Source organism: Maylandia zebra, linkage group LG12 (assembly GCF_041146795.1).
Source record: "Maylandia zebra isolate NMK-2024a linkage group LG12, Mzebra_GT3a, whole genome shotgun sequence".
Lineage (NCBI taxonomy): Eukaryota > Metazoa > Chordata > Actinopteri > Cichliformes > Cichlidae > Maylandia > Maylandia zebra.
In genome coordinates this window covers 32,035,585-32,062,727 of record NC_135178.1, presented here as the reverse complement: position 1 = coordinate 32,062,727, position 27,143 = coordinate 32,035,585, and the positions used below count along the sequence as shown (strand labels likewise).

General features: G+C 37.8%; 2 protein-coding genes and 1 long non-coding RNA gene across 7 annotated transcripts; 2 read left to right on the top strand and 1 right to left on the bottom strand.

Moving 5' to 3' along the window:
- The first annotated feature begins 434 nt into the window (after window positions 1-434).
- On the top strand, window positions 435-26,448 carry prodhb (proline dehydrogenase (oxidase) 1b). 2 transcript variants are annotated; one of them, XM_004566715.4, is made up of 14 exons: window positions 437-1,295; window positions 2,122-2,330; window positions 5,313-5,347; window positions 5,443-5,592; window positions 5,740-5,804; window positions 5,883-5,999; window positions 6,177-6,250; window positions 17,197-17,278; window positions 18,007-18,099; window positions 18,531-18,677; window positions 20,014-20,189; window positions 20,894-20,992; window positions 21,099-21,187; window positions 22,203-26,448. In XM_004566715.4, exons 1-14 carry the CDS (start codon window positions 948-950, stop codon window positions 22,391-22,393), a joined length of 1,875 nt encoding a protein of 624 aa, XP_004566772.2. In that variant the 5' UTR covers window positions 437-947; the 3' UTR covers window positions 22,394-26,448. The 2 variants fall into 2 exon arrangements, with proteins under 2 accessions (XP_004566773.2, XP_004566772.2); XM_004566716.4 differs by lacking the exon at window positions 20,894-20,992 and having other exon boundaries at window positions 435-1,295.
- LOC106674530 (uncharacterized) lies at window positions 7,015-11,607 on the top strand. Of its 2 annotated transcripts, XR_013101195.1 has the most exons (3): window positions 7,015-7,191; window positions 8,609-9,618; window positions 10,294-11,607. It is a non-coding gene; the product is annotated as an uncharacterized LOC106674530 (long non-coding RNA). The 2 variants fall into 2 exon arrangements; XR_013101194.1 differs by having other exon boundaries at window positions 8,609-11,607.
- On the bottom strand, window positions 11,632-16,321 carry LOC143421518 (uncharacterized). Of its 3 annotated transcripts, XM_076891115.1 has the most exons (3): window positions 16,145-16,300; window positions 15,832-15,912; window positions 11,632-14,727 (listed from the first exon to the last, which is right to left on the bottom strand). In XM_076891115.1, exon 3 carries the CDS (start codon window positions 14,701-14,703, stop codon window positions 12,952-12,954), a length of 1,752 nt encoding a protein of 583 aa, XP_076747230.1. In that variant the 5' UTR covers window positions 14,704-14,727; window positions 15,832-15,912; window positions 16,145-16,300; the 3' UTR covers window positions 11,632-12,951. The 3 variants fall into 3 exon arrangements, with proteins under 3 accessions (XP_076747230.1, XP_076747229.1, XP_076747228.1); XM_076891114.1 differs by lacking the exon at window positions 16,145-16,300 and having other exon boundaries at window positions 15,832-16,138; XM_076891113.1 differs by lacking the exon at window positions 15,832-15,912 and having other exon boundaries at window positions 11,634-14,727; window positions 16,145-16,321.
- Window positions 26,449-27,143: the final 695 nt, after the last annotated feature.

Here is a 27,143-nt window from a genome sequence, read left to right as displayed (position 1 = left end):
TTGTGTCCTACACATTTACAACATATTGCTTCGTCGAAAAATGGAAAACAACCACTGCTGAAAGGATGGAAACGCCCAAATGGATACTAATTTACAGGTGATAAAACAAAGTTTTATCCAAGAAAACTTGAGTAAAGGTCTGACATGATCATGATCGTTCAATGCGCCCATTTCATAATAAAGCATAATTTTTTAATATAATTTGGATAATAACATATGGGTACTATTTATCTATGTATGCAGACGGTGTTGTTGCACGATGCTAGCAGACAGTGCATACATGCAACTACATAACCAAGTGGCTGACATAGTTCATCTGCGCAGTGTATGGCCTTGAAAGTCCCGAGGTCAAAATGGGATACGCCCCCAAGGTTGGATAAGAATGACCTGTGTGACTTCCAGATACCGGACGTAGTAGTTGAGAACAAGCAGAGGAAGGAGGCCGAAGCGATATATGTAGCTATACCAAAGTGATGGCAAATTCAACTGCAGAAGCTGAAGAAATACCAATTTAGCTTATTTTAATGTTTTAAGTTATATCCTAAGAAATTGCCATTTAATCCTTGAGTCTAACATAGTAAACAAAATGTTTATTAGGAAAATACCTAATGTGAAGTGGAATGTAATACAAGCATTTTTTTTGTACCTCTACACGTCATGGTAATTCGTGTTTTCTGCGGAAGTTGACAGCATTGCCAATTACAAAAATACCCACAACAACGCAACGTGCTCACAAAAAAAGAAGAAAAAAAAACGCGCTGGTGGAGAGATGCGGGAAACTTCGGGAAGGAAGCCGTGAGTGCGTCACCGTCTCAAACCACCAACCAAGTGATGATAATGTGCCCGTTCGGGCCCGAGTTTGTTTACAGTTGGGCACGCGCAGCTAGCAAACACTATTGGTGTGCTAGCTTCACCTCAGCGCTGATACCCGGGCCAGCTATCCGCTGATGTTTTACGTCAAAACCGTGCCAGCCCTCAAACGGGCGAGGGCGGACATCCACTTTAAACGGTTAGTCTTAAACCGAGCAGTACGTTGCACCGTGACCTCCAGTTCGACGGCCCAGACGGAGCATGACGGTGTCAGAAGCCGCGGCGGGTCAGAGTGTCCCGGACTGTCTGGGAGAGGAGGGAGAAGGAGAGAAGGCACCGCCGCCGCCGCCGCTGCTAATGAGATCTCCGTAGACTTTGAGCAGACCCGGGAGGCTTACAAGAGCAAAGACTCATTAGAGCTTCTCAGAAGTTTGGTGGTTTTCAAACTTTGTTCATATGACTTCCTGGTTGATAAGAACAAAGAGGTAATGAGGCGCTATCTCACCGCGCAGCCCGGCAATTTAACACGAAGTCTGTTTGTTAATGTGCCTTTAGGTGTTCAGATCACTTTCTAATTACAGTTTTTTAAAAATAAAGTTGAGCATAAATACTGAATTCTATGTGAAACGTTCGCATAACAAGCAAATGAGATGTCACAATCAAAGAAAACAGGTGTAAGCAAGTCACTGGACGATAAATTGTATAGTATAATACAATATTATATTATATACTATATAATACAATTTAATTGCTACTATGTTATTTTTTACTAATAGATATAGCATTGACAGTGATGTTGACAATTTCTTTTCAAACAATATGGGAATATTCCCATTTATGTCAGCCATAAGTAGCGTTGAAGGTAAACAAAAGTTCTGTCAGCTGATCAAATCTCAACCATAGGCTGTATGTAAAGTAATGCACTGTAGGCTATATATGTTCTCATATGAAGACAGGCCTAACAGTTTCCGCTCCACCCTTAAATCCAATGCACACCTCTCAAGTTGCAACCTGTTTTTCAGCTATCCAGTCCATGTTACATAACCTCAGCTGTCCTGTTATTGTAGTGTACTGTTAGCATACAGGCTGCTGTATAAATCTATCAGGGCACAAGGCAGTTTCCATTCATCTAAGACTTTTAAGCAAATGTGTTATATACATGGGAGTAGAGTGCATTAAAACACATCCAGCATGGCACACATATTTACATAATCAATGGGGACGATGTAAAAGACATGATGAAAGCCCAAAACATATTAGAATTACTAATCAGAAATGTAATGTATGTAATGTCCTTCCCTTTTTGCCCAGGTAATGGATCTGGCTAAGAAGATTCTAGGCCAGAAAACCTTTGACCAGTTCATGAAGATGACATTTTATGGTCAGTTTGTGGCTGGTGAGGACCACAATGACATCAAGCCACTGATTCAGAAGAACCACTCCTACGGCGTTGGCTCTGTCCTGGACTATAGTGTTGAGGAAGACATCAGTCAGGAGGAAGCGGAGCGGAAAGAAATGGAGTATGAAAATTCTATTGCTTTACTTAATAATACAATAGACTCAACCCCGTTACAGTGATAACCATTGTTGCCTCACAGAAGGAAGGTTTTGGGTTTTGACATGCTTGTTGCCTAACGTGCACATCTTTGGGCTCACGTTTTTTTTTCCACTGTCCAAGGACATGCACCAGAGATGACTGTGTAATTCTAAATTGGTTGAAGGTTTGGAATGTGTTAGCATGGGTAATAGATTGGTGCCCTGTCCAGACTGTTCTTTGCTTCCTGCGCAGTGTCAGCTGGAATAGGCTCCAGCCCCCCCACACCTCACCTTTGTAATGTGTAATACCTTTGACCTTATCCAACCACATCTGGTTGGATAAGGTCAAAGGTATTACACAGTGATGTACCAATATATTAGGCAGTATTTGCTTTGCCGACTGCCATCAGCTTATTAATTTTAAATGACCTTCAACTATTGCAGTGACTGATATTTGCTGTGTCCTAATAATGTTCTAGTCTTGATTTCTTGGATCCCTTGTCCCTAATTTGTTTGTTTTCACACCTGTACTGCAGCCCTGAACGTTTATCAAAACCACCCAGTGGAGCTGTATGTGAGAAAACAAGTGGTTGACGCAGCTGAATTGCACATTTAACAGTTTTTACCCTGCCAGCGCCCTGGTAAAATGTCGGTGTAATGTCTAATGCATCCATCTGAGAATAGACCAGACAATTGCTTACCCATGCAGCAGCTCTCACCTAAACCAAAGTGAGTAATTTCAGTTTTATGAACACTTCTGATTGGTATTATCTCCTGTTATGCTGTACAGGATGCAGGGCAATTGTGGACAGTGCCCTGACTTAACTTAACCTGGAATTCATTTGTGAGAACAGCTATAATGTGGTGAAGGAGGAAATAACTCAAAAAATTTATTTCTTGATAATGATTTTTTCCCCTGTTGCACAAAATGGGGAATACAAAAAAAATCATCTATACCCTTTTTTTATTTACATATCAGTATTGACCTAGAATTTCACAATTGGTTCAGGCCCAAAATTTCATGCCATTACTGTCAAAGACACATTGAATTCAGGCTATGCTTGTCTGTATTACACATATTACAGATTAAAAAAACAACACAAAGCAAAAGCACATTTTTTTGCATTTTCTTGTAGTTTAATACCAAATATAGATGTGTTTTTATTTTAGCCAGGAGGTCGATCTTCTTTACACCATGAATTGTTGGCATACTTGTGGCTTTCTAGTGTGGAATTGGCTGGCTGAAGAGAATTTCTCACTTGCTAGGTATTGCCTCGTGCAGCTCGTGTGACGGGATTCCTAAGTGATCTGTGAGATGATGTAAACTTGGACAACAGTGCAAACCTTTTGCAAGCAGTATCTCTGTGGGCAATAGCAGGACTTTTACTTTAGTTTCAGCTTTGGGCATTCATGCATTATGAGTAATGCACGAGTGCCATTTTGGTCCCCTTTGGAGATGTTCCAGAGACAAATCAGTAGAGAAAAGGGAATATTTTGATTCCTTTTTCTTTGAAGTAAAAATGACAAATGTACTTGTCAGATATACTTAGCAAAAAAGTTAATATTGAGGAAAAAAGACTGACCTTTTCTAACTCTCAGAATTTCTCTAGTTTTATAAAGCTCAGATGTGATGAATAAATGGGGCTACCTCTAGTCAGGTATCTTATGGTTAAGTCTGTTGACATAGAGTAACAGCTGACAGTGATAACATCTTGAGCCAGACATAATTTTTTGTCATCCTATCACATTCTGTAAAGTGATAAAACTTCTAGGTAAGCTCTTTGCTATAAACTCCCTTTTATTTTAACTGCATATATTTTTTAGACCTCATCACTAGTAACAAGATGTCATGGCACAGCTTTGATATCCTTTGTGTTGGGGGATGCCTGCTTAGAAACATCAAGCGAGGTATCAAATCTGAGCCTAGAAAGATATTGTTTGCCAAACATACACCTTCAAACATTGAGACTGTAGGACAAGGCACATTAAGCCAGCTTGATCTGAGACAGCAGGTTTGACAAGTTCTCCAGTCATATGTCAAGATAGCAACAACATTAGTCAGTTTCTTCCAAAAGAAGGAAGATGCTGTATAAGGAACAGAAGCAAATCCTAGCTTGATGTTGAACGCATGATATTTACAGTGACAGCCTTTGGATGTGTAGACCATCTATACTAAAAATACATTCCCAGTTTTACACTTTAGATTTGACAAATGCACGCTTTTGAAGGCTTGCATGCTTTTTAAAGCAGCTGGGTGCCAGTGTTTTGTGCTGGCGATAAAATATATCCCAAATGTGACACAGAGAGCGTAACACAAATGTTATTTGACACAGACACTGTCCACTGAAGCTGTTTAATTCAATTTAATTTTTGGAGATTTGGCGTCTTATTTTTTAGGGCTGAAAATCAATCAATAGTATCTGAACGACAGCAAAAAAAAAATCTAGGAAATAGTAAATCTCTCATTTTTAAGCATAAGCAGATTGTATATAAAACACTATCATGCAAGGGAAGGACAAAAGAAAAAAAACAACATTTAAAATAGTACACTTTTAGACCATGTCAGATGGACTCCATTGTAGATTTTGCTTTTAAAAAGAGTCCCTGTCAAAAGCAAGCAAAGTTAAAAGAATATGGCTCCCTTTAGTTTTCCTGGCTTTGAAGCCTCTTGATGTCTCTGATGTCCAGGATGCTTACTGTTTAGTCATCTGTTTGGTTACATGAGCTCCCCTGTGCCTTATGATGAGGGGGGAATAGGTCAAGTGTGGAGTGATGCTGCAACTCCCCTCTGCAGAGGGTGAGCAGCAGAAATTCAGCAAAGCATCAGTAAACACAATTGCAGCCTCGAGCATGCCACTGCCACAAGGCCACAATGTTCACAGAAAATAGTGCAAGTTTTCACATTTTTGAAGTTGCCTAAATTCATGACCATGATCTTTTATCCTTTCATATAACTTCTGTTTTAGCTCATGTGTGTCTGCTGCAGAGAAAGAGAACATAGGTAAGCTGCCTTATTTTTCCCCCTCATTTGTGGACAAACTGTACTGTGAGATGTAATCAAAAGTAATGATATGCAAATGTGTTTTTCACTCACAGGCAAGGACCACAGAGAGAGAAAATATCAAGCGCACAAACAATTCAGCGACCGCCGTGGGGGAGTGACCGGAGCCCGCACATATTTCTATGCTGACGAGGCCAAATGTGACCAACATATGGAAACCTTTATCAAATGCATCAAAGCGTCTGGTAGGCAAACACAGGAGAAGCCACACTTGTATGTGTTTGCATTGAAGTTGTAGTCTATGACACCAGACATCATTCTATCGTACCATCACACTGTTATCTTTAGTTTTTTGTCATTTCATTTATTTTAATGTTATGTGCCACTTGTAGGTGGGAGTTCAATGGATGGTTTTTCTGCCATCAAAATGACTGCACTAGGACGACCTCAGTTTCTGGTAGGCACTAAAGAGCGATGAAAAAGTCAGTGTAAGCTTTTAGTTTTGCTGAATGACACTACTTTCTTTCTACAAAAGCTCCAGTTCTCAGAGGTGCTGGTGAAATGGCGGCGGTTTTTCACCTTCCTAGCGTCACAGCAGGGTAAAGATGGCTTGGAGGCCTTAGAGCAGAGGCTGGAGCTTACACAACTGCAGGTAGTATTTTTTTTATTTTTCCATGTTTTTCGCATTGATGAATTATGGTGATACTTGTGTAATATGTGCTAAACATGTCAGATAGGTTTTACATTTCCATAAATGCACAACTGGGATAATGCAAGACATGTTTTTAGTGTGTGTTGTGCAGAACTTTAAATCTCTGTATTCTCATAGGAGTTCATGACCAAACTGGGTGCAAATGGTGACTTCTATGGCTGGTTTACAGGAAGGAAAGAGGACTCAACAGGGTAAGCGAGACCGGACTTCTCAAATAGTTATAAAAGACGTGTTGACACAGAGAAATATTTCATTAGTTGTGAAGCAGTTTTGCAGAAGAAGTAATTCATGAAAAAAAATTGTATGGAAATTTTAAACTAATATTAATTTCAAAAAGTAAATTAAACTAAAGATACGGAAGAGGATTAGGGCCACAGGAAAAAAAAAAAAAGAATTCTGACTTTAATCTCAGAATTCTGACTTTATTCTCAGAATTCTGACTTTTTTCTCAGAATTCTGACTTTAATCTCAGAATTCTGAGAATAAAGTCAGAATTCTGACTTTTTTCTCAGAATTCTGACTTTATTCTCAGAATTCTGACTTTTTTCTCAGAATTCTGACTTTAATCTCAGAATTCTGACTTTTTTCTCAGAATTCTGACTTTATTCTCAGAATTCTGAGATTAAAGTCAGAATTCTGACTTTATTCTCAGAATTCTGACTTTTTTCTCAGAATTCTGACTTTAATCTCAGAATTCTGACTTTTTTCTCAGAATTCTGACTTTATTCTCAGAATTCTGAGATTAAAGTCAGAATTCTGACTTTAATCTCAGAATTCTGACTTTTTTCTCAGAATTCTGAGATTAAAGTCAGAATTCTGACTTTATTCTCAGAATTCTGACTTTTTTCTCAGAATTCTGACTTTAATCTCAGAATTCTGACTTTAATCTCAGAATTCTGACTTTTTTCTCAGAATTCTGACTTTATTCTCAGAATTCTGAGATTAAAGTCAGAATTCTGACTTTAATCTCAGAATTTTGAGGTGGGCACCTGCAGGCTTCCAGCTTCGGTGACAGCGATGTGTCCAGTTTGGCAGGTGGAGAACTAATTCACTAAATATGGTGGATATAAGTGACTTTTTGCGTGGCCGAGGGGTCCCCGAAGATGCTATTTTATTAATGGAAGAGCAGAAGGTGAGTAACAAAAAAGAGAAATAGTTTGGTGTCTCCTATTTTTACAGGAAAACAGTTACGGTACAGTTACGGTTAGCTGTTAGCATGCTTGTTAGCTTATAATGTTATATAGGAATGAACGTGTTTCACGATGTTACAGTATACTAGGTGAATTGACGTTTTAACTGTTGTTGATCGCAGGATCATCCCAGATGGGTTCGTTGCATTTTATTTTATTGTTCTACTATTTCAGAGTTTTTCAAGGCAGTTAAGCGGAGCTGTGTTACAGATGCTAGCCGCCTGCCAATATCACTGATATATTTGATGTGTACAAGTAAGTTACACTTAGTACAGCGGAGGAGAGAAGCTGTAATGAATGTTTATGCGGATATTTCACTCAGAAAAATGGGTGGCGTTCATACACAGCCACCGACACAGCCCCGGTTGTTGTTCTGACGGTGGCCGACTGACGATCCCCTCACAACATGTTAGCTAACACAAACTAATGTAGTGCATGTAACTGTGTATACGTTAGTGGTACAGTGTCGGAAGAAATGAGCAAACTGTTTATAATGTCAGAATGACATCATCTTTCTCCTATATATAAAAGTGCTGGCTGAGGAGCGCTGCCGGGTTGAACTTTGACCTCGGAGTGACGTGACGTTTGTTCGCACAACCAATAGAAGTGCAGAAAGTCGCAAATCAGGCATATTGTTCGCATAAACACAAAAATAAATAACGAAATAATCCCGATATTGTGCCAAAGACTGATTTACAATGTTACTTTGTGTTCTATGTGTAATACCTTTGCTTAAATGACTAAATGGACTGTGTATTTATGACTCTGCGTTATAGTCTTACATACATAAGTAACATTCATATGTACAGATAAAAATGTACAGAGCTATGTACACAAGCGTGTACACAAAAGTCTACTGCTGATCGAGCTGCTCAGTGGTCGTACAGTCTCATGCAGAGAGCGTGGAGGTGTTGTCCATGGTGGATGTTAGCTTAGACAACATCCTCTCCTCCCCAGTCTGCTCAGTGGACTTTAGCAGACCGCTAAAGCTGGCCCTCCCGACCAGTTTGTTAAGTTTCCCCCTGTCCCTCTCTGCCATTCCACCACTCCAGCAGACCACAACATAAAAGACAGCAGTGTCGTAGAACATCCTTAGAAGACGTACTACCTACATCATAACCAATCAAGTCCCGCTTTTTTTTAAATACAGAAGAGGATTTATTATTTACTGAAAGGCTATGCCTTAGTTTGCTTCTTTCATTATTGTGTTTCGCCCTGCATAAAATAGATAGCTTTTCTGATAACTACAGTCAATACTCTCCTACTGGCATTAACGAGGCCAAGAGGCTTAACTGTAATATTGCTTTGCAGCGTAAATGTTGCAGAAAATGACTGTCTTTTCTTTCTTCCTGTGTGCAGATTGACTGTGACGTCATAGCGCTGATGGATGACGCAACTTTGGCAAACTACATTCCCTCGTACGGAGACCGAATTGCCGTCTTCAATTTCTGCAAAAGCAAGCAACCACTGTCAAAAAGAAAACTAGGACTTCTGCAAAAAGTTCACCTCTCAAAGTGAGAGAAACAGTGGCTGACATGTCAGATTTGGATGACTTAATAAGACTGTATTTCAGACTTTCTTTCAGTAACAAAGAAATACTTTCAATTTTAGCACATAGTCATCAGACAATTATAAGTGTTCGAACTCTAAAGAGAATTTGTAAAAGACTTGGGCTTTTTAGAAGGAAGAATCAATCAAACTTGGAGGAAGTGCTAGCCTTTGTCCAACAAGAGATCATGACAAATGGACAGATGCAAGGTTATCGTTGGCTACATCTACGTGCAATTCAACATGGATTTGTGGTGTCACAAGATACTGTAAGATGCATAATCAAATTGCTTGACCCTCAAGGTGTGGAACTGAGACGAGCTCGACGGTTGAGAAGACGACAGTACAGCTGCAGAGGGCCAAATGCTCTCTGGCACATGGATGGCTATGACAAGTTGAAACCATATGGTATTGCTATCAGTGGCTGCATAGATGGTTTTAGCCGCTATGTTTTATGGATGGAGGCTTATACTACAAACAGTGACCCTAAATTGATTGCAAGTTATTTTCTGAAAACAGTTTCATGCATCAGCGGATGTCCAGAAAGGTTACGTGCTGACCGAGGTACCGAAAATGGTTGTGTCGAACAAATGCAGATGTTTTTACGGAGAAACCACACAGACAGTTTTGCAGGTGAGAAAAGTTTCCTTTACGGAAGAAGTACGGCCAACCAACGTATAGAAGGATGGTGGGCTACCCTACGCAAACAGAGTGCACAATTTTGGATGAACTTATTTCAAACTTTTCAGGATGATGGCCACTTCACAGGGGATTTTTTGGACAAAAGTCTTATCCAATTCTGCTTTCTCAATCTTATTCAGGTAAAAGCATGTGCTCATGCTATGTAATGTCTTAGCTGCATAAATAGAAAATATAAATATGGTTAGAACATTTTTTTTCTTTAAATTAAATATGAATTTTATTTCCATTTTAATATGTCTTGATGCATGCTCAATCAGCCAGGTAAGGAATGTTTTTTGACAGAACATTTCTCACACTGAAAACGCTACATCCAGATGAACAGAATCAACTTTTTGGGATTCCATTTTAATACTTTGATGGAATTGTATTCATGTTATCAGTGGAAGTAACTGCACCTTTCTCAGCACAGGTGCATGGAGCATTTTTTTTTATTTATTGCCACATGGTTTAAATTACTATGGAGTCTGTTACCTAGTGGTCCTTTGGGCACGGTTTCAGAAAGCAATCCTATCATTTGGTTAATTCTCTATTGAAAATTTATTGTAGAATCATTGCACACTGAGTATAAAGTGTTGGGCTATCTATTCAACAGCAGAATCATGCAGCACCATTCTGTGTCCATGTGCTGTTTAGTGAAAGTGCTCTTTTGTTGTTGCTGCTTGGTTTTACATTAATTAGAGGTCAGTTTCTATGTCTGTTGATTAATGAGTTAATAAGCCTCAACTTTGGCTAAATCTACTGGTACATGGTCTGTTTCATATACCGGTACTTATATTGTGTTGTTTTTCATGTAGGATGAACTTGATGAAGTTGTGAACACATGGAACTCGCACAAAATCCGGCCAAGTGGTAGTGCAGCATCGGGTCGACCAGTAGTAATGTACTCATTTCCAGAGCTGCACAGTGCTGAGGATAGACTGAAGCCTATTTCTATGGAGGATATCACTTTGTGTATGGAAGAGTGTAGCCCAAAAGGTCAACACCCCTGTGATGAAACAGTCTTTGAACTGTGTTGTCTGCTTATGGTAGAAAATGAATGGGATGCCCCAGGAGATCCACTTGGTGCTGCGGATCTGTACATTAGGTTAAGAGAAGAAATACTGCAAAGTATTTAAGGAACTTCAGTGTGTAAATGTACAAATAAATACAAAATATTTCTCTTTATCTTGATAACGTGATTTGATAGTAGGTGCCATGTCTTACAGGTACCTTTTATGCAGGTATTTCTGCACTGCATTAAATGAAAAATGTTTTTCTACATTCACACTACCATTAAACAGAAATGTTTATATATTACTTGAAAAAGCTGAATATTGTGATATTATCAATCAGTTATGAAACACATGTCAATCCTTTTAAAAGGCCATACATTAAACTGCATTTACAAATGTTATATTTTTGATTGAATCATAAGTGGTGTAAACCTGCCTACCAGTAAATTGCAATATACATTTCTGTGTTTTGTTGCCAGACATGTGCATAGTATATAAAATATAAACTGACCAGCTCCCTGCTCATTGTTTTCTGTATCAACCTTTACTCTTAATATTCATGGCTGGAAACCCAGGCACCAGCATATGATATGCTAAGTGCCCGGGTTATCTGTGGTATGTTTCAGCAAACCATAGTAGCATTAACAATTCTAGGTCTTGACAACAGCATGTTTCTATAAACGTATCATTGTTAATATTTAAAGTCGTTATGCCTTTTGGGGAGCTTTTAGTGCAATTATATTAAAGCAAAGCTATTATAATCATTTACCCATATGAAGATCCATCACTTAATTATTAATGTATTTCACTTCTGTTAGTTGTAAGATATTTTAGCTGGTTTTTCATGTAAAATGACCACGAATCATTGCTATACTGATTCAGTGTTAGCTGTTGTATACAAGGCTCCTTCATGATATGAATCCTAAAATTATAAGAAACATACCAAAAATATTTTGACTTTTATTTGTAGTATTCCAGCAACAATGCAACAAAACAGTTCCTGCAAGTGGAACCAAGTTATTGTCCCATTAAGTGCAACATGTTTTACATTTATATTTGTGTATCTTTATGAAATATTTGAAATTAAAAATAAATGGTATTCTTCCATGTTACTGAGCTCATGTGTGGCAGTCTCTTGACTTCTGGCATGTTCAAATAGATATGGAGTTTGATGAACATATTCAAAACAACAATACAAATGTACTGTGTACAGTAACATTTTATTGGAAAAAGTTTACAAGAAACCTGTTCTTTCCAATGCCAATAACATGGCTAAAACTCATAACCGTATAAGCTGCCCTGTAACAAGAATGACTCAACTTTTAAAACAAACTTATAGATCTCATATAGTCTTGTTATGCATCAGTATACATCAGTGACTTACTGTAAAGACCATGAACACTGGCTATTGTGGTATCACATATTCCTTCAGTGTCATCTATGGTATAGAAATAAAAACAAGTGTGAATGACTGAGAACATACATGCATACAAATAAAAATGCATAATTTCTGGCAGTAACAAGACATTTTTTCAGGTGTTAAGATTAATACTATATCTGAGAACATGACAATTTGGCATTACAAAAGGATGCCTGAATAATCACAGTACTTGACCACTGCACTGAAGTGTACAGTGTTTATTTATGATCTCAGTAATCAATAACCATCTTCAAAACAGACTGAATCCTTTAAGCAGCTTGAATCAATTTGATGGATGAATAACAGGTATGCTTAGAAACAATATGACATTAAGAAAATACTGGAATTTAAAAAAATATTTTCACCAACTTTATATGGAACCTTTGTAATCAACAACAAATGCCAAACTTTGATACCTTAACCTACCTTAACTAAAAATTGCATATACTGTAAAGCAAAATGTTTTCAGACATGACAAATGCTAAAGTATAAAATTGTACTTATTCCTTTTACAATACAGTGTTGCATAACAGCATTACTTTTACGTTATAACTATGTTCAGTTTTAGCCCTGACCTAATAAGAAAATACCATCTGAATGAATTAGTCTTACTACTAATTACTTACAAAAGTATTTGACTGTGCTGAGCTCTCACACCACACATGGTGCATTAAAGAACGTTTAAGAGCAGTTTAATTATAGTTTATAGATCTTAAGTAATCTTTCTTCATGCTTTTGCTGAAGGTTTCTGTCTTACAGCTGGAAAGCTTGGATTTGGTGAAGACAGCTCTGGATATGGTAGTAAACAGTGTACCTGTTCGTTTTGTTTTGTGACTGTATTATGTAAAACTCAAAATGATAAAAGAAAATGAAATATTAGCCAAAACTAGACTTCTAACAGAGATGAGAAACTTCTCTCTAATTAAAAAAAGTATACTGTATAAGTTCAAAATACATAAAAATACATATTCCTAACATCTCTTTACAGTTATGCTCTAGTGTGCATGAGCAGTTCAAATGTAGCGCATTGCTGTCAGAGTCTAAACAAAATCCATCACCCAGACATTACTTTCAAGAACTGCATTAAATTCAGAACGAAAATCTGGGAAGTTTTCATAGCTGTTAGCTAGCTGCAGAACATTCCCACACGTGCGTCCGACTGGTCTTCTTGTAAACTCTGTCATATCTTGAAATTCCACATAAATACTGTTTGTTACTATAAGGTCAGATCCGGTGCAGAAACGCATAAATTTCTGAAGTTTAATGTTATCCAGCTCTCTGATGAATCTTTTGAGATGATTTTTCACTTCTTTTTGTTGTGGAGTCAAATCCACAGCAAATTTCAGCAGCTGGCACACTTTTTTTGAAGTTGGTTGCAGTTCAGAGAATAACTTGGTCAGTCCCTCTGGACTGAGGGAGATATGGGGGTCGATGATCTCCCGCCAGCAGTCAATAACAAACATTGGTTTTTGGACAAGCTCTTTGTGTGCTATTTCATCAAGGATTGTAGGAAGAGTCTCAGCAGTGATTCTTTTTCTACAGCCATAACTGTCAAGAATTTCCACAAGATCATCCAAGTCAACTGCAGAGAAATCTTTTACTGCTTCCATCAAAACATCACATTCTTGGCTGCTGACAAACTGTAGAAAGTGTGCTTTAAGATCACTGTAAACACCACTGAAAAGCACTTGTTCCATAAAAGGGATTGCAAGTTTATTTGGAAAATACTGACATTCTTGGTAACCTTTCAGGAGTATTCGCCCAACTGCCTTCCATTTTTCAGCAGGAAAATCATGGCGAATGAATGGCACTTTAATGGTTGCACCTAGGGTGCATCGCTCATAAAATTCATGCCAGAAGCATGTGAGTACATCTCTTAGTATTCCTGATCCAGTGCCTGGTTCTTCTGTGTTGTCTGGAAGTATGCGCTTCACATTCAGTGTTTTGGTCAAAATCTCCTCATCAGAGAAAGCAGTAATCATGTCATGTAAAGTGTCAGTATGACGTATGGTGATTGTTATTATGTTCTCTGAATTAGGTGGACTGAGGGGTACGAGAAAACCCTCATAGACTAATGTGTCTTCTGTATCTTCTTCAGCATCAAAAATTGGACCAAAAGTAATTTCTGGATCATCTAAAATTTCTGAACCAGCGATGACTTCATCAAAATTACCCCTGACTTCCCCCACTTGCAATGGATTAATATCACTGCCACTGCTTTCTGAGACAAACACCACTTCAGATGTCTCGCTGGCATCTTCTTCAGGATCTTTTGGTTTTGTTGCAATGTAGAAGCGTAACATTGTCAGTCTCGCTGCCTCATACATATTGCCAATAGACTGGCAGGTATCATCAGTAAGGTGGTTCTGTTTAAAGTCCCAAACCTCAAACTCAAAATCTGTTTCACATCCCTTAGGAGATATGCCATTAGGAAAAAAAAGTTTCTTTCCTTCCTGAAGAATATCTTTTAATCCAGCATCAGTGGCCATTTGAATTTTTCTAGTGCCACCTCCCTGCTTCGCTCTCACCTGTTTGGCTATTTTTCCATCACAATGTATCCATCCTATCTCAACATTGCGTGTTGCTTTTTGCTTCTTTGTCTGTCTTATTCCTGCATCTGTATGTGAAGTGTTCTCCTTTGGACTTTCTTTTCTGGTTTTCATTTTCTCACGAAGTTTTTGCAGAAGTCCTAGTTTTCTTTTTGACAGTGGTTGCTTGCTTTTGCAGAAATTGAAGACGGCAATTCGGTCTCCGTACGAGGGAATGTAGTTTGCCAAAGTTGCGTCATCCATCAGCGCTATGACGTCACAGTCAATCTGCACACAGGAAGAAAGAAAAGACAGTCATTTTCTGCAACATTTACGCTGCAAAGCAATATTACAGTTAAGCCTCTTGGCCTCGTTAATGCCAGTAGGAGAGTATTGACTGTAGTTATCAGAAAAGCTATCTATTTTATGCAGGGCGAAACACAATAATGAAAGAAGCAAACTAAGGCATAGCCTTTCAGTAAATAATAAATCCTCTTCTGTATTTAAAAAAAAGCGGGACTTGATTGGTTATGATGTAGGTAGTACGTCTTCTAAGGATGTTCTACGACACTGCTGTCTTTTATGTTGTGGTCTGCTGGAGTGGTGGAATGGCAGAGAGGGACAGGGGGAAACTTAACAAACTGGTCGGGAGGGCCAGCTTTAGCGGTCTGCTAAAGTCCACTGAGCAGACTGGGGAGGAGAGGATGTTGTCTAAGCTAACATCCACCATGGACAACACCTCCACGCTCTCTGCATGAGACTGTACGACCACTGAGCAGCTCGATCAGCAGTAGACTTTTGTGTACACGCTTGTGTACATAGCTCTGTACATTTTTATCTGTACATATGAATGTTACTTATGTATGTAAGACTATAACGCAGAGTCATAAATACACAGTCCATTTAGTCATTTAAGCAAAGGTATTACACATAGAACACAAAGTAACATTGTAAATCAGTCTTTGGCACAATATCGGGATTATTTCGTTATTTATTTTTGTGTTTATGCGAACAATATGCCTGATTTGCGACTTTCTGCACTTCTATTGGTTGTGCGAACAAACGTCACGTCACTCCGAGGTCAAAGTTCAACCCGGCAGCGCTCCTCAGCCAGCACTTTTATATATAGGAGAAAGATGATGTCATTCTGACATTATAAACAGTTTGCTCATTTCTTCCGACACTGTACCACTAACGTATACACAGTTACATGCACTACATTAGTTTGTGTTAGCTAACATGTTGTGAGGGGATCGTCAGTCGGCCACCGTCAGAACAACAACCGGGGCTGTGTCGGTGGCTGTGTATGAACGCCACCCATTTTTCTGAGTGAAATATCCGCATAAACATTCATTACAGCTTCTCTCCTCCGCTGTACTAAGTGTAACTTACTTGTACACATCAAATATATCAGTGATATTGGCAGGCGGCTAGCATCTGTAACACAGCTCCGCTTAACTGCCTTGAAAAACTCTGAAATAGTAGAACAATAAAATAAAATGCAACGAACCCATCTGGGATGATCCTGCGATCAACAACAGTTAAAACGTCAATTCACCTAGTATACTGTAACATCGTGAAACACGTTCATTCCTATATAACATTATAAGCTAACAAGCATGCTAACAGCTAACCGTAACTGTACCGTAACTGTTTTCCTGTAAAAATAGGAGACACCAAACTATTTCTCTTTTTTGTTACTCACCTTCTGCTCTTCCATTAATAAAATAGCATCTTCGGGGACCCCTCGGCCACGCAAAAAGTCACTTATATCCACCATATTTAGTGAATTAGTTCTCCACCTGCCAAACTGGACACATCGCTGTCACCGAAGCTGGAAGCCTGCAGGTGCCCACCTCAAAATTCTGAGATTAAAGTCAGAATTCTGACTTTAATCTCAGAATTCTGAGAAAAAAGTCAGAATTCTGAGATTAAAGTCAGAATTCTGAGATTAAAGTCAGAATTCTGAGAAAAAAGTCAGAATTCTGAGAATAAAGTCAGAATTCTGAGATTAAAGTCAGAATTCTGACTTTAATCTCAGAATTCTGAGAATAAAGTCAGAATTCTGAGAAAAAAGTCAGAATTCTGAGATTAAAGTCAGAATTCTGAGAAAAAAGTCAGAATTCTGAGAATAAAGTCAGAATTCTGACTTTAATCTCAGAATTCTGAGAATAAAGTCAGAATTCTGAGAAAAAAGTCAGAATTCTGAGATTAAAGTCAGAATTCTGAGATTAAAGTCAGAATTCTGAGAAAAAAGTCAGAATTCTGAGATTAAAGTCAGAATTCTGAGAAAAAAGTCAGAATTCTGAGAATAAAGTCAGAATTCTGAGATTAAAGTCAGAATTCTGAGATTAAAGTCAGAATTCTTTTTTTTTTTTTTCCAGTGGCCCTAATCCTCTTCCGTATAAAGAAGATATTCTTAGTTCATGCATTTGATAATTTATTTTATACAATGTTTAATACTATAAAATACGATCCCTTTAATATATGTTACTACTTCTAAAAAATGGAAGAAATAATCATCACTTTCCTTTCTGCTAACCTGACAAAATTTGGCAAGTAATAAAAGTAATGATGAATAATAAAAAGGGGGTAGCTATAAATATGTCTTTGACTTTAAAAACATAATTATCCACAAAGTGGCCAGTAAGACAAAAAAACAAAAAAACCAAAAAAGATTCTGGTAACAAAAAGATACTGGTAATAGTTTCACCAAAACCCTGTTCCTGTAATACTTTCCATCCTTTTTCCTGACAGATGCATTGACATGCTTGACTGGAACAGCCTAATAGATGACAGAACAAAGATATCGGATCTGCTTGTTGTTCCAAATGTAGAGGTCAGTAGCATAGAATCCTGAAAAAGAGAGATTTTTTTGTTGGGATACAATAGATTAAAGAAAACAGTTTTCAAAATTAAGAAACACTTTTAAAATATATTTCTACCATTACTCCTTGGAGACTACAATTGACTTAGATAATACTGCTCCAAGTTTGGCATGCTTTCAGGTTGTAGCAGGCAGGAGAGTTTTAAGTGTCAGCTGTGCCTGCTGAGCTAATTCTGACTTCTAAGCAGTTCATTCAAATGTACTGTAGCTGCCATAGGCTGTTGTTATTGATCCAGTTATTTTTGTTCCCTGTTGTAATATGTTCATTTCAGAAGCAACTGGAAAAACTGAAGCAAAATTAGTAATTAATTGTGATGACATTTAAAATAAGGATTTCATTACTAAATGGTCATTTGCTCTCTGGCTGCTATAGTGAAAATGAAGTGCTTTTTGAAGTTTAAATGTTCTTATCTGAAGTTATTTTACTATAACCAGACCTTGAACACAATCAGCTCAATTACACTGCAAATCGTAAACAGCCATTTGGAGTTTTATTTACTTTAAAGTCTGCAACCTTTAACTGCAGATTTTCTGCATCATTCATTGGAATTTCTAGGGTGAATGACTTAGCCCTGGGTTAAGAAGAAGCCATAAAGTGGGAAGACTAATAGGTGTCATGCTGTGTGATATTTGGTTTATTAGTATCTCACAGTGGATTCTCTCCTGGGTTGTTTTCATAGCTAGGTAAGCTGGAGCCTCTGCTGGGGAAGTTCACTGTAGAGGAGGATCAACAAATGAAGCGGATGTTACAGCGTGTAGATATCTTGGCGAAGGTAATTACATACCAGCCACAAGGACTGATTACCATACATGAACATGCCCACACTTAGAGGCAATTTGCTGTTTAACTACTATGAATAAACACCTATAGATCAACTATATGCGATTAGTAAGATGTTTTTATGTGTATTGGTTAAATGAGATTTGTAAATCTTGTAAATATGATATAATTCCCATAAGTATATAGCTACTATAGTCTATAAAAGCTGCACTGGTATAATTATAATAATAATTAAAAAAATTACAGGGATTATTATTATTATTATTACTGTGTTTTAATGTCACAGTGTTAAGAATCACTGATTCTTTTGTTTCATTTATTTAATAAAAAATGTTCATTAATTCAACCTTGAAAACTATTTTAATGAAACTCTAGGATATTAGATGATATTACACCAAAATAATGAGATCTTTCATGTTTCAGCATGCCCTAGAGAGTGGTGTTCGTTTGATGGTGGATGCAGAGCAAACCTATTTCCAGCCAGCCATTAGCAGACTAACACTGGAGATGCAGAGGACCTACAACGGAGAAAAGCCTGTCATTTTCAACACCTATCAATGCTACCTAAAGGTCGGGCCTACAGCGGGCACAAAAACAGATCTTCAAAGCTGCAAACTTCTACTAATGCCTTGCTTATGCAAAATGTTTCTGTGGTGAATGGGAGGATTGTTATTGTCACTGAGTGATTAAATCCATGTTCTCAGCTCACAAGAAACCTCAAGTTTTGACAATGTGCTTCTTTAGGTTAGTAATATATTCAGTGTGTTTGAAATAGATCCAATGAACAGTTGTTGAAAATAGCTAAAAAACCCCAAACAAATAAAACCAAAACAGATGGAGATTCCTCTCTTTATTAATGAGATCCATTGACACAGCCGTTGTAATTTTTATTGAAGAAAACATGCTGTGACAGGTCCAAATGCCAGCATGTAAACAGATTTCTATTAGTCAGCCAAGCTGGGCTCGAAAGAGTGACGCGACAAAGACGAGAAAACAATAGTGGTGGAAATATGGTGATTTATTTTTTGTGTGTTTTTCCCAGCATTATTATTATCATTATGATATCAAAAGTGCATAGGTTCATAATAGGTTCATAATAGTTGTATTTTTAGAATATTATCTGTTGGTTACAACATAACTACAAGGTTTATTGTGAGTGTTTTATTTTTTATGTTGCTGGCATTTACAGTCATGAAAAAAGAAAATTTTCACAGAGCTTTGTGCAATCCTGTGAAAAACCAAATACTCCTCATAGTTCAATAGTTTATAGAGCCGCCTACAGGAAAAACTTGAAGTCATTATTTTCTGTAGGACTTCTGCAGTCTCTCAAATCATTTGGAGGAATTTTTAAACATTTCACTATGCGGTTGTTACTTTGGTTCACTAGTGGGCATTTGTTTAGGCACAGGTCTCGAGTTGATCGAGAGGTTAATACCTTGATTCTTATAAAATATTTTCTTTTGTCCTTTGGATCCAAGCTAACTAATGAGCTCATATCTAAAATCCTTCCGCATACGTAGAATACAAGGTGTCCAGGTCCTGTGGCTGCAAACCAAGCCCAAATCATCACCCTCGGCCCTGCCATTGTGCTGATATGCTGTGGTGCTATACATCATCTCCACATTGGATAGTTGTTTTGTTTTACAGAGTTTGTCTTCCATAGTTCTTTTTTTGTTTTTTTTTACACGTCATTTTATTTATTATGTAAAGGTAGATAGGACAGGTAACCCAGATTAAGTTGACTAATCCTTCTGTAAAAATAAAGCAGGTATATCATTGCACATTTCTACTTGTAATAAACATGGAAATGCGGTCAGCTCTGTATATAAAACATGTTTTAAAACTGGTACCTAAACTTAGAGGACTTGATTTTCATGATTCGGTGCTCCTCCTTTTTGTTCTGCAGGAGGCCTATGACAATGTAACTATGGATGTAGAATTGTCTCGACGTGAGGGTTGGCACTTTGCTGCCAAGCTGGTGCGTGGGGCCTACATGTATCAGGAGCGAGAAAGGGCCAAAGAGATTGGATATGAAGACCCTATTAACCCTGACTATGAGTCAACCAATAGGATGTACCACAGGTAAGAGCCAAGGCTTGTCAGTCTGTTTGTTCTGCATAAATCTACACATGTAGAGTTTGATTGCTGTTAGCCAAGCTCTCATTTATCATATTCAGAGAGGAACAGTCTGCTTACTGTAGTTTTTTTCGTTTTTTTTTTTTTTTTTTAAATAACAGAATTAAACTGTCAACCTTTTAGGCACCGGTTAACACCACAAAGGACAGAGTCTTTTATTTGGAGTTACTGCAGTCTTGTTCTTATGGCAACAAGCTTTCGTCTCAAGAGTTTGAGAAGATTTTGATGGAATAATGTAATCAATGAAGAAAAAACTCAGGATGCTTAATTGGATACAGTATAACATGAGGTGGATTCAGAACATGCAGATGGTGATTATGAATATGTGTATTAATATAGCCTTACTAACAGAGAAACAAATGAACAGGGCCAGATTTCTGTTTACATACTGTGAATACTTGATGTTTATAGAGATTTTTTATGGAGTATAGGTTTGTAAAAGTAGTCCCACACCTTACAATAAATGTGATCTGCTGATGAAATTGATTTATTTCAATGTGCCATGAAACAGTGTAAGCACAATAGAATAAAAATGCATATTTTATAGTGAACAATATAAAAGAAGTTACTAATTCCTACTTGAAAGACAAACAAACCTATTATTATGACTACCTAAATTGTCCCTGTTGTGTGTCATGTATTTGTGCAAGGTGTTTGGACTATGTGTTGGATGAGATTGCACTCAACAGAAAAGCAAATATAATGGTGGCTTCCCACAATGAAGACACAGTGAAACACACCTTAACAAGGCAAATTTTATGCTGTATCCAGTAACTTGAAACTTAAAACTATAATTCTTTCATACAAAATTGCATCTGTATAAACATGCTTATATTTTTATCCTCTCTCAATCAGAATGAATGAGCTGGGTCTCATTCCCACAGAAAACAAGGTATACTTTGGTCAGCTACTGGGCATGTGTGATCAAATCAGCTTCCCACTGGGTAAGAAAAGTACAGAAGCAGAAATACACAACCATGCAATGTCTAGGTACCAATCTGTCTTGTCATAAATAGTAAGAATAATTTTGACAGTGCCAGCCAGACAGGCCATACACCCTGTGATGCTTTCAACTCTGTCATAAGACCTTTAAGTTGCACAAACGTACCTCACAGGCCCCAAGGAGTGCACATGTAGAAGCCAGTCTGCATGACATATGAGCCAAGACACCTCAGTATTGAACAGTCCTCTTAACGAAGTGCCTCTGCTGGATCTCAGCGCTTTGTTTGTCAGTCAAAGCTAGACATAGTGGTGGCAGGCAGTTGTCTGTCAATGTGAGGCTGAAGCTGACATGGCCTTGACCAGTATTGATGTAAAGAGACAGGCATGTGTTTCTTTGTTGCTTTTTTGAGGGATGGAGCTGCCAGCACTGCTTTTGAATCCTGAAACAATAAAGAAGTTGTTTCATAAAATAAAGCAGACTGGAGCTGAGACCCATATTATTTGTCCATCACTTACTGCACCAAATGTACCTTAGTTAGTTTTTATAATTCAGTTTTCAGATAAGCTGTTACTCAGGGTGTGCTTGTCAGGGCAGAGTTTATTGTATCATGTTATAATGTTTTGGATGGATTAGTTAAAACAACATTTATTTCGACAGAGCTAAAGAGTTAAGCCCTGGCAAAGCAGTTTCACAGTGTGCGAGCCTAACTGACAGACGAGAGGAAATCTTCAAATAGAAATGCTGTAAACTGAGGATGTCAGTGCAAATACTGCAGTCTCGTCTGATTACACAGATCGTAGCAAACATTCAGTGAGAGAAACCAATCAAGATGATGCTCATGCTGTGGTTCTATAGAGTTTGTCCAATATAATCTGTAAAAAGTATACTCTCCTGTCATTTAAACTAGTCAGTCAAAATGATATTTTATGAAAAGGAATTTCATAATATTGACAAATAAAGAGAGAAATAGTTTTTGTCTACATTTATCAATCCCATTTTCTTTTGTTTCACTCCAGGCCAGGCAGGCTTCCCTGTCTATAAGTATGTTCCCTATGGACCAGTGAATGAGGTAATGCCCTACCTGTCTCGGAGAGCACAGGAGAACCGAGGCTTCATGAAGGGGGCCCAGAATGAGAGGGAACTGCTTTGGAAAGAGCTGAAACGGAGACTTGCCTCTGGAGAGCTTCTTTACAAACCAGTGTACTGAAAAGAACAAAAGATTTAGTAAAGATTATTGAGGGTTTCTTTATCTGGTTCTTTGGTTAGTGTCCATCATCATAGCTGCCTGTGCTGTCTTTTTTAAGCACATCTCTTGTTTTAATCTATATTTTGAAGTTGTTTTTTTTTTTTTTTACTGATGGACTATTTACATAGGTCACTAGTTTTTCTTTTTCCTACTAGTGTTTTTCAGCATTCTGCTCTTGCAGGATTTTATCCACCTTCACTCCATTCACTCCTTCTGTTCTGCACCTCTACATCCATAAGCATTTCTCATTTTGTTTTCCCACTGTCTGTAGAGCTCTAATATCCATCATATGGGCAACTTTACTGCTCCAGAAGGACTTCCTAAAATGTCAACAAGACTGGGCTGGGCATCTTTTTTTATTGCTCTATTTATTTTCAAGGAGAACGGGAATCATAAGAATAACATGCTTGATATAAATGTTAGCAAAGTAAACTATATAGGTATATCTACTGTATATGTGCTTCTCAGTACTGTATGTTTGTTTTTGAGGTTGCACTGACATTTTTAAAACAATACAAGTTTGTGTCATGAAGAAGTATAACTGCCTCATCAAAGCACATCTCTCTTCTTCATCCTTGTTATTATATTCACTAGGAGAAGTTATATTTTTGCCCACAGTATGTGTTCTATACTCAGACTGAAAGTTTCCCCAATTTTGGTCAATTCATGTCCAAATCTTGATTTTAAATCCAACTCTTAACTTAATTCAGATCAATCCCAGATCTCTTAACCATCTGTCTGCTCAGTCTCATAAGTAATTGTTAAACATATAGTTTTTAATTCTTGATCAATCTTTTTGATGATGAGCTTTGTAACTGTAAAGCAAATACAATAATATCAACAATAATTTCATCCTATTAGTCTTAAAAGGTTGATTAAGTATTTTCTTGGCTTTATCACTGAAGTGTATCTCCGTTATAGTTTCCTACCTATTAATAGTTTTCTTCCCTTCCTGTGATTGTGGTTCTGTTTCTATGGTTAATAGGCCGAGTACTGATGCCATGCTGGTGGAGAAGTGAACGTTTAAATCTGGGTCTCTGTTATAGTGGAATTGTTGAGGCTCTTTCTCGTTGTTTGTGGCTTGTTGATGTGGGCACTTTGTCTTGTTTCTCCATTTTGACTGATCTACAGCATGCCCTTATCCATTTGGGGTGTCTATAAAGCAAGCTAAATCTGGTCTCAAGAGGCTGAAAGCCCCCTGAATCTGGCATTGATATCTGTTTTTCTGGTCTGTCTGACAGACTGGACCTCTTACAACAAAGATACCTCCTAGCATGTTGGAGCACTATCTATTACATTAGACAACTCTGTGCAATTCTGATTTTTGACAATGTAAATATGTTTAACTCAGAATGTATTTGTTGAATTTGCATCTTACCAAATATGCTTGTGAAATTGCTAAATATGTGAATATAAAGTATGTGAAGTCATGCATATTTTTGATGTCCTTGACGGAAATGCTATAGCTTTGAACTGTTTGTACAGCTTGAGTTGTTTGAGGTTTTAATTTGGTGACATATTCTGCTTGGTTATTGATGCGCAATTAGTATTTGAGTCAGAGGGTAACCAAGCTTCATGATGATTATGGCCTTGTCATTTTATGAGAGCAGTCGGTGCTCTGTAGACCATCATTTAATTACCCATGATGCTACGCTCAATACAGATCACAGAAATTGGATGCATTAATCATTACTCAGAAGAAACTTTAGTGGCTGTTTAGTTTTACTGAGGCAGAGCACCGCAGAGGTGTCACCGTTGCTGTGTTCTATCAGTTTAATTAAGAATCAAGTCTACTTTTGATGTAAGATGTGCCTTTGAGTATACATTTGCCAATAAACCCCTTCTTATAGGGTAGTGGAGTTTTTCTGGTTAGCATGAGTAGATTCAGAGGACACATTAAGAAGTGAAAAATTCTACCCAAGTTCTAGGTCAGCAAAGCTCTAAGCACAGCAACAGTTCTCTCTACATCAAAAGCACACAAGAATGTAATAACATCAGCATAGACTAATTTACTTTATATAATGAATCTTGACATTGTATTATGCAAGATGTGATGTGTGGCATACATAACTGGCTTCTTTGGGCTCTTGTTTCTACCATTTTGGACCTAAGTTTGTGTCTTGGCTGTGGCCATTGGCTTGGAACACAACAGCCCAGGGTTTTTCAAATAATGACTACTTACGATGTGACAGGTTTTGTTTAAATACATACAGAACATCAATTTTCAGGGGTGTGACTTTGAAAAGTTTTGTTTTTCTGTAGAACAAAGGCTAGATTGGATTGTTGCCGCATTCTAGGCGTCACTTAAGCTCTAATCAGGATTTGTATGCCAATAGATAAAGTGACAGTATGGTGGCTTTGAGCCATCCAAGAGTATTATGTTTTGGTTTGTTTTTATCTTTTGACAGCAAACTGAGAGATTAGTGGCTCACAGTGCACAAAATAGATAACTAGGCCAATGCACATTAACTTCAACATCTCTAATCATATCCTCAATTTTAAGATAATGTTAAAATTAAGAGTAAACTTCGGGGGAAGTGTGCAAAACTATATTGTAAAGTATAAATAGTTAAAAAAAAGTCATTCTGAATGAGAAAGTAGGAAGAGTTTTTAATTTTTTTTTATCTTTGTAAAATCCTTACATGCAGTTTGTCGTAACACCTGACACCTAACATTTACACAATTTTAATTGCCTGGGTCAGCCAAAAGTTGGCGAAGCGGAAACGGTAAAATTAAGTTAGCTGTTTATAGGCTTAATTAGTTTGAAGGCCGATGAGTTGGCTATGGTGTTTAAATTGTTTTCTTCTTCCATACAAATATTACTTAATAAAGTGGAAATAGAGAAAAGTGCAGAAAGAAGACTTCCAAGAATAGACAATAGACTCTATTTCCTGACATTGCACCATAATCACAAGATCATTTCTACATGGCCAGTCAGAATGACAAGCACAGTATAACTCAGCATCAGTGAAAATGCTGCATGACATCTTGTCAATATTTTATAACAACATCTGAGACAAAGTTGGCTCAAATGTCTAACAAGGAGGAAGGGCTGTTAACTTTCTGCAAGACACTGACATTTCCTGGTAAAATAATTGGCAATGCTTAACAAGAAGGTATGCATAAAATCCTAAGTAATTACAGAAACACAACAAACCAGAAACGTTGCTGCTTAGTCCTAATTAATGAATACCTCACACATGGTTCCTGAAAAATACTTAATAGGCTATGCTCTATAGTCTGCATCCATTTTACAAATGTACTTTGACATTATATGCTTATTTGCTCTGTAGACGACCTTTAATAAATAGTTCAGTTCATAACCCCTAGTGAAACAAACCAAAACTACCACACAGTGCAGTTAAAAAAAGACTTTATTACTGAGACACACACACACACACACACACACACACACACACACACACACACACACACACACACACACACACACACACACAGGTGTCAGTCATCATAACAAACAAATGCTGCTGATAGTGTTTGTTTTTTTAAGATATTCATTATGATAGCAGAACTATAGTAAAAATAATAATACTAATAATAATAAATATATAAATAATAGGTCAGATGTTTTATGCAAAAGGATAATGAAAAAAACAAACATCAAGACTAGAGTCAAACAGCCCCTGTTACGACTGTCTTAATGTCGGTTCCTGCGGACTGGCAACGTATTTGATGACACCGCCATGGACGGCCAGCCATTCATCCTCGGCCCATCCCAACCCGCAGACTTTGTTACCTGTCTAGTGATGTTTGTTTTACACAGGAGCATGTAGGACTGCCTTTTTGTTTAATTACAGTTTTCTTAAGTTTTTGTTAGTTAGGGAGGTAAGTTGCTGTCATTTGGTTTAATTCTTTTGAGTAGGCAAGTTTGATTTATCCTTGAGATAGGCTCCTTTTTGTTTGCTGTTCTGCTGTTAGGTCCACCCTAAAGTTATAGTCTGCTCCTTTCCCTGTTTTAAATCCACTCATTGTAAATAAATCACCATCAAACTGTACTAATTGTGTGATGTGCTTCTTGGGGTCGGACGGGGATGGATCACCCTTATGTTATGGTCTGGCCACCCCTAGACGGTCCATAACAGCCCCCCAAAATTACCTTGCATGTCTTTTCCTAATCATTCATCATGTTATGCATTGATATAAAGGAGAATTCATAAGGACTTGAACCACACGGCTGTACTTGCGCTACACTCTGTAGTAATGTTATTGACATGGGTCTGCCGTCGAAATGGCTCAAATGACCCAACTGGGTTGTGGAGGGTTAGTATCTTGCCCAAGGATATTTGGCATGTAGACTGGGATTGAACCACCAGCCTTATAATTAATAGGTGATCTGCTCCACCACCTGAGCTACAGTTCCCGCTGGCACGCCTTACATAGAAGAAGCAGAGCCTAGGGTCGAGGGGGATGATGTGCCCATCACTAGAGGTGAGGACACTGAGGTAGTTAAACAACTCCATAGGCCCTGGGGAAGATAAAATTCATAATTAGTTCCTTAAGGCCCTGGATTTTGTTGGGTTGTCTTGGAATTGGATTGGAATGGTTTTGCAACATCCATGGGAATGTGTTTTCTACGGAGCCCCGCAGGGGACATGGGAGAAAAAAAAAATTAGGGAGAAAAAAAAAATTAAGACGGACTTTTGCGAGATCTCGCAAAACAAACTCGGGATTTTGCAAAAGTATTGCGAGA

Excerpts from the sequence above, each read along its gene's own strand:
- prodhb (XM_004566715.4), top strand. The coding sequence starts at position 948 with ATGTTTTACGTCAAAACCGTGCCAGCCCTCAAACGGGCGAGGGCGGAC. Across the intron at positions 5,348-5,442 it reads TGCAGAGAAAGAGAACATAG|GCAAGGACCACAGAGAGAGA; the intron begins GTAAGCTGCCTT and ends TTTCACTCACAG. Across the intron at positions 17,279-18,006 it reads TTGTTGTTCCAAATGTAGAG|CTAGGTAAGCTGGAGCCTCT; the intron begins GTCAGTAGCATA and ends TTGTTTTCATAG.
- LOC143421518 (XM_076891113.1), bottom strand. The coding sequence starts at position 16,219 with ATGGTGGATATAAGTGACTTTTTGCGTGGCCGAGGGGTCCCCGAAGAT. Across the intron at positions 14,728-16,144 it reads TATTAATGGAAGAGCAGAAG|ATTGACTGTGACGTCATAGC; the intron begins GTGAGTAACAAA and ends TCCTGTGTGCAG.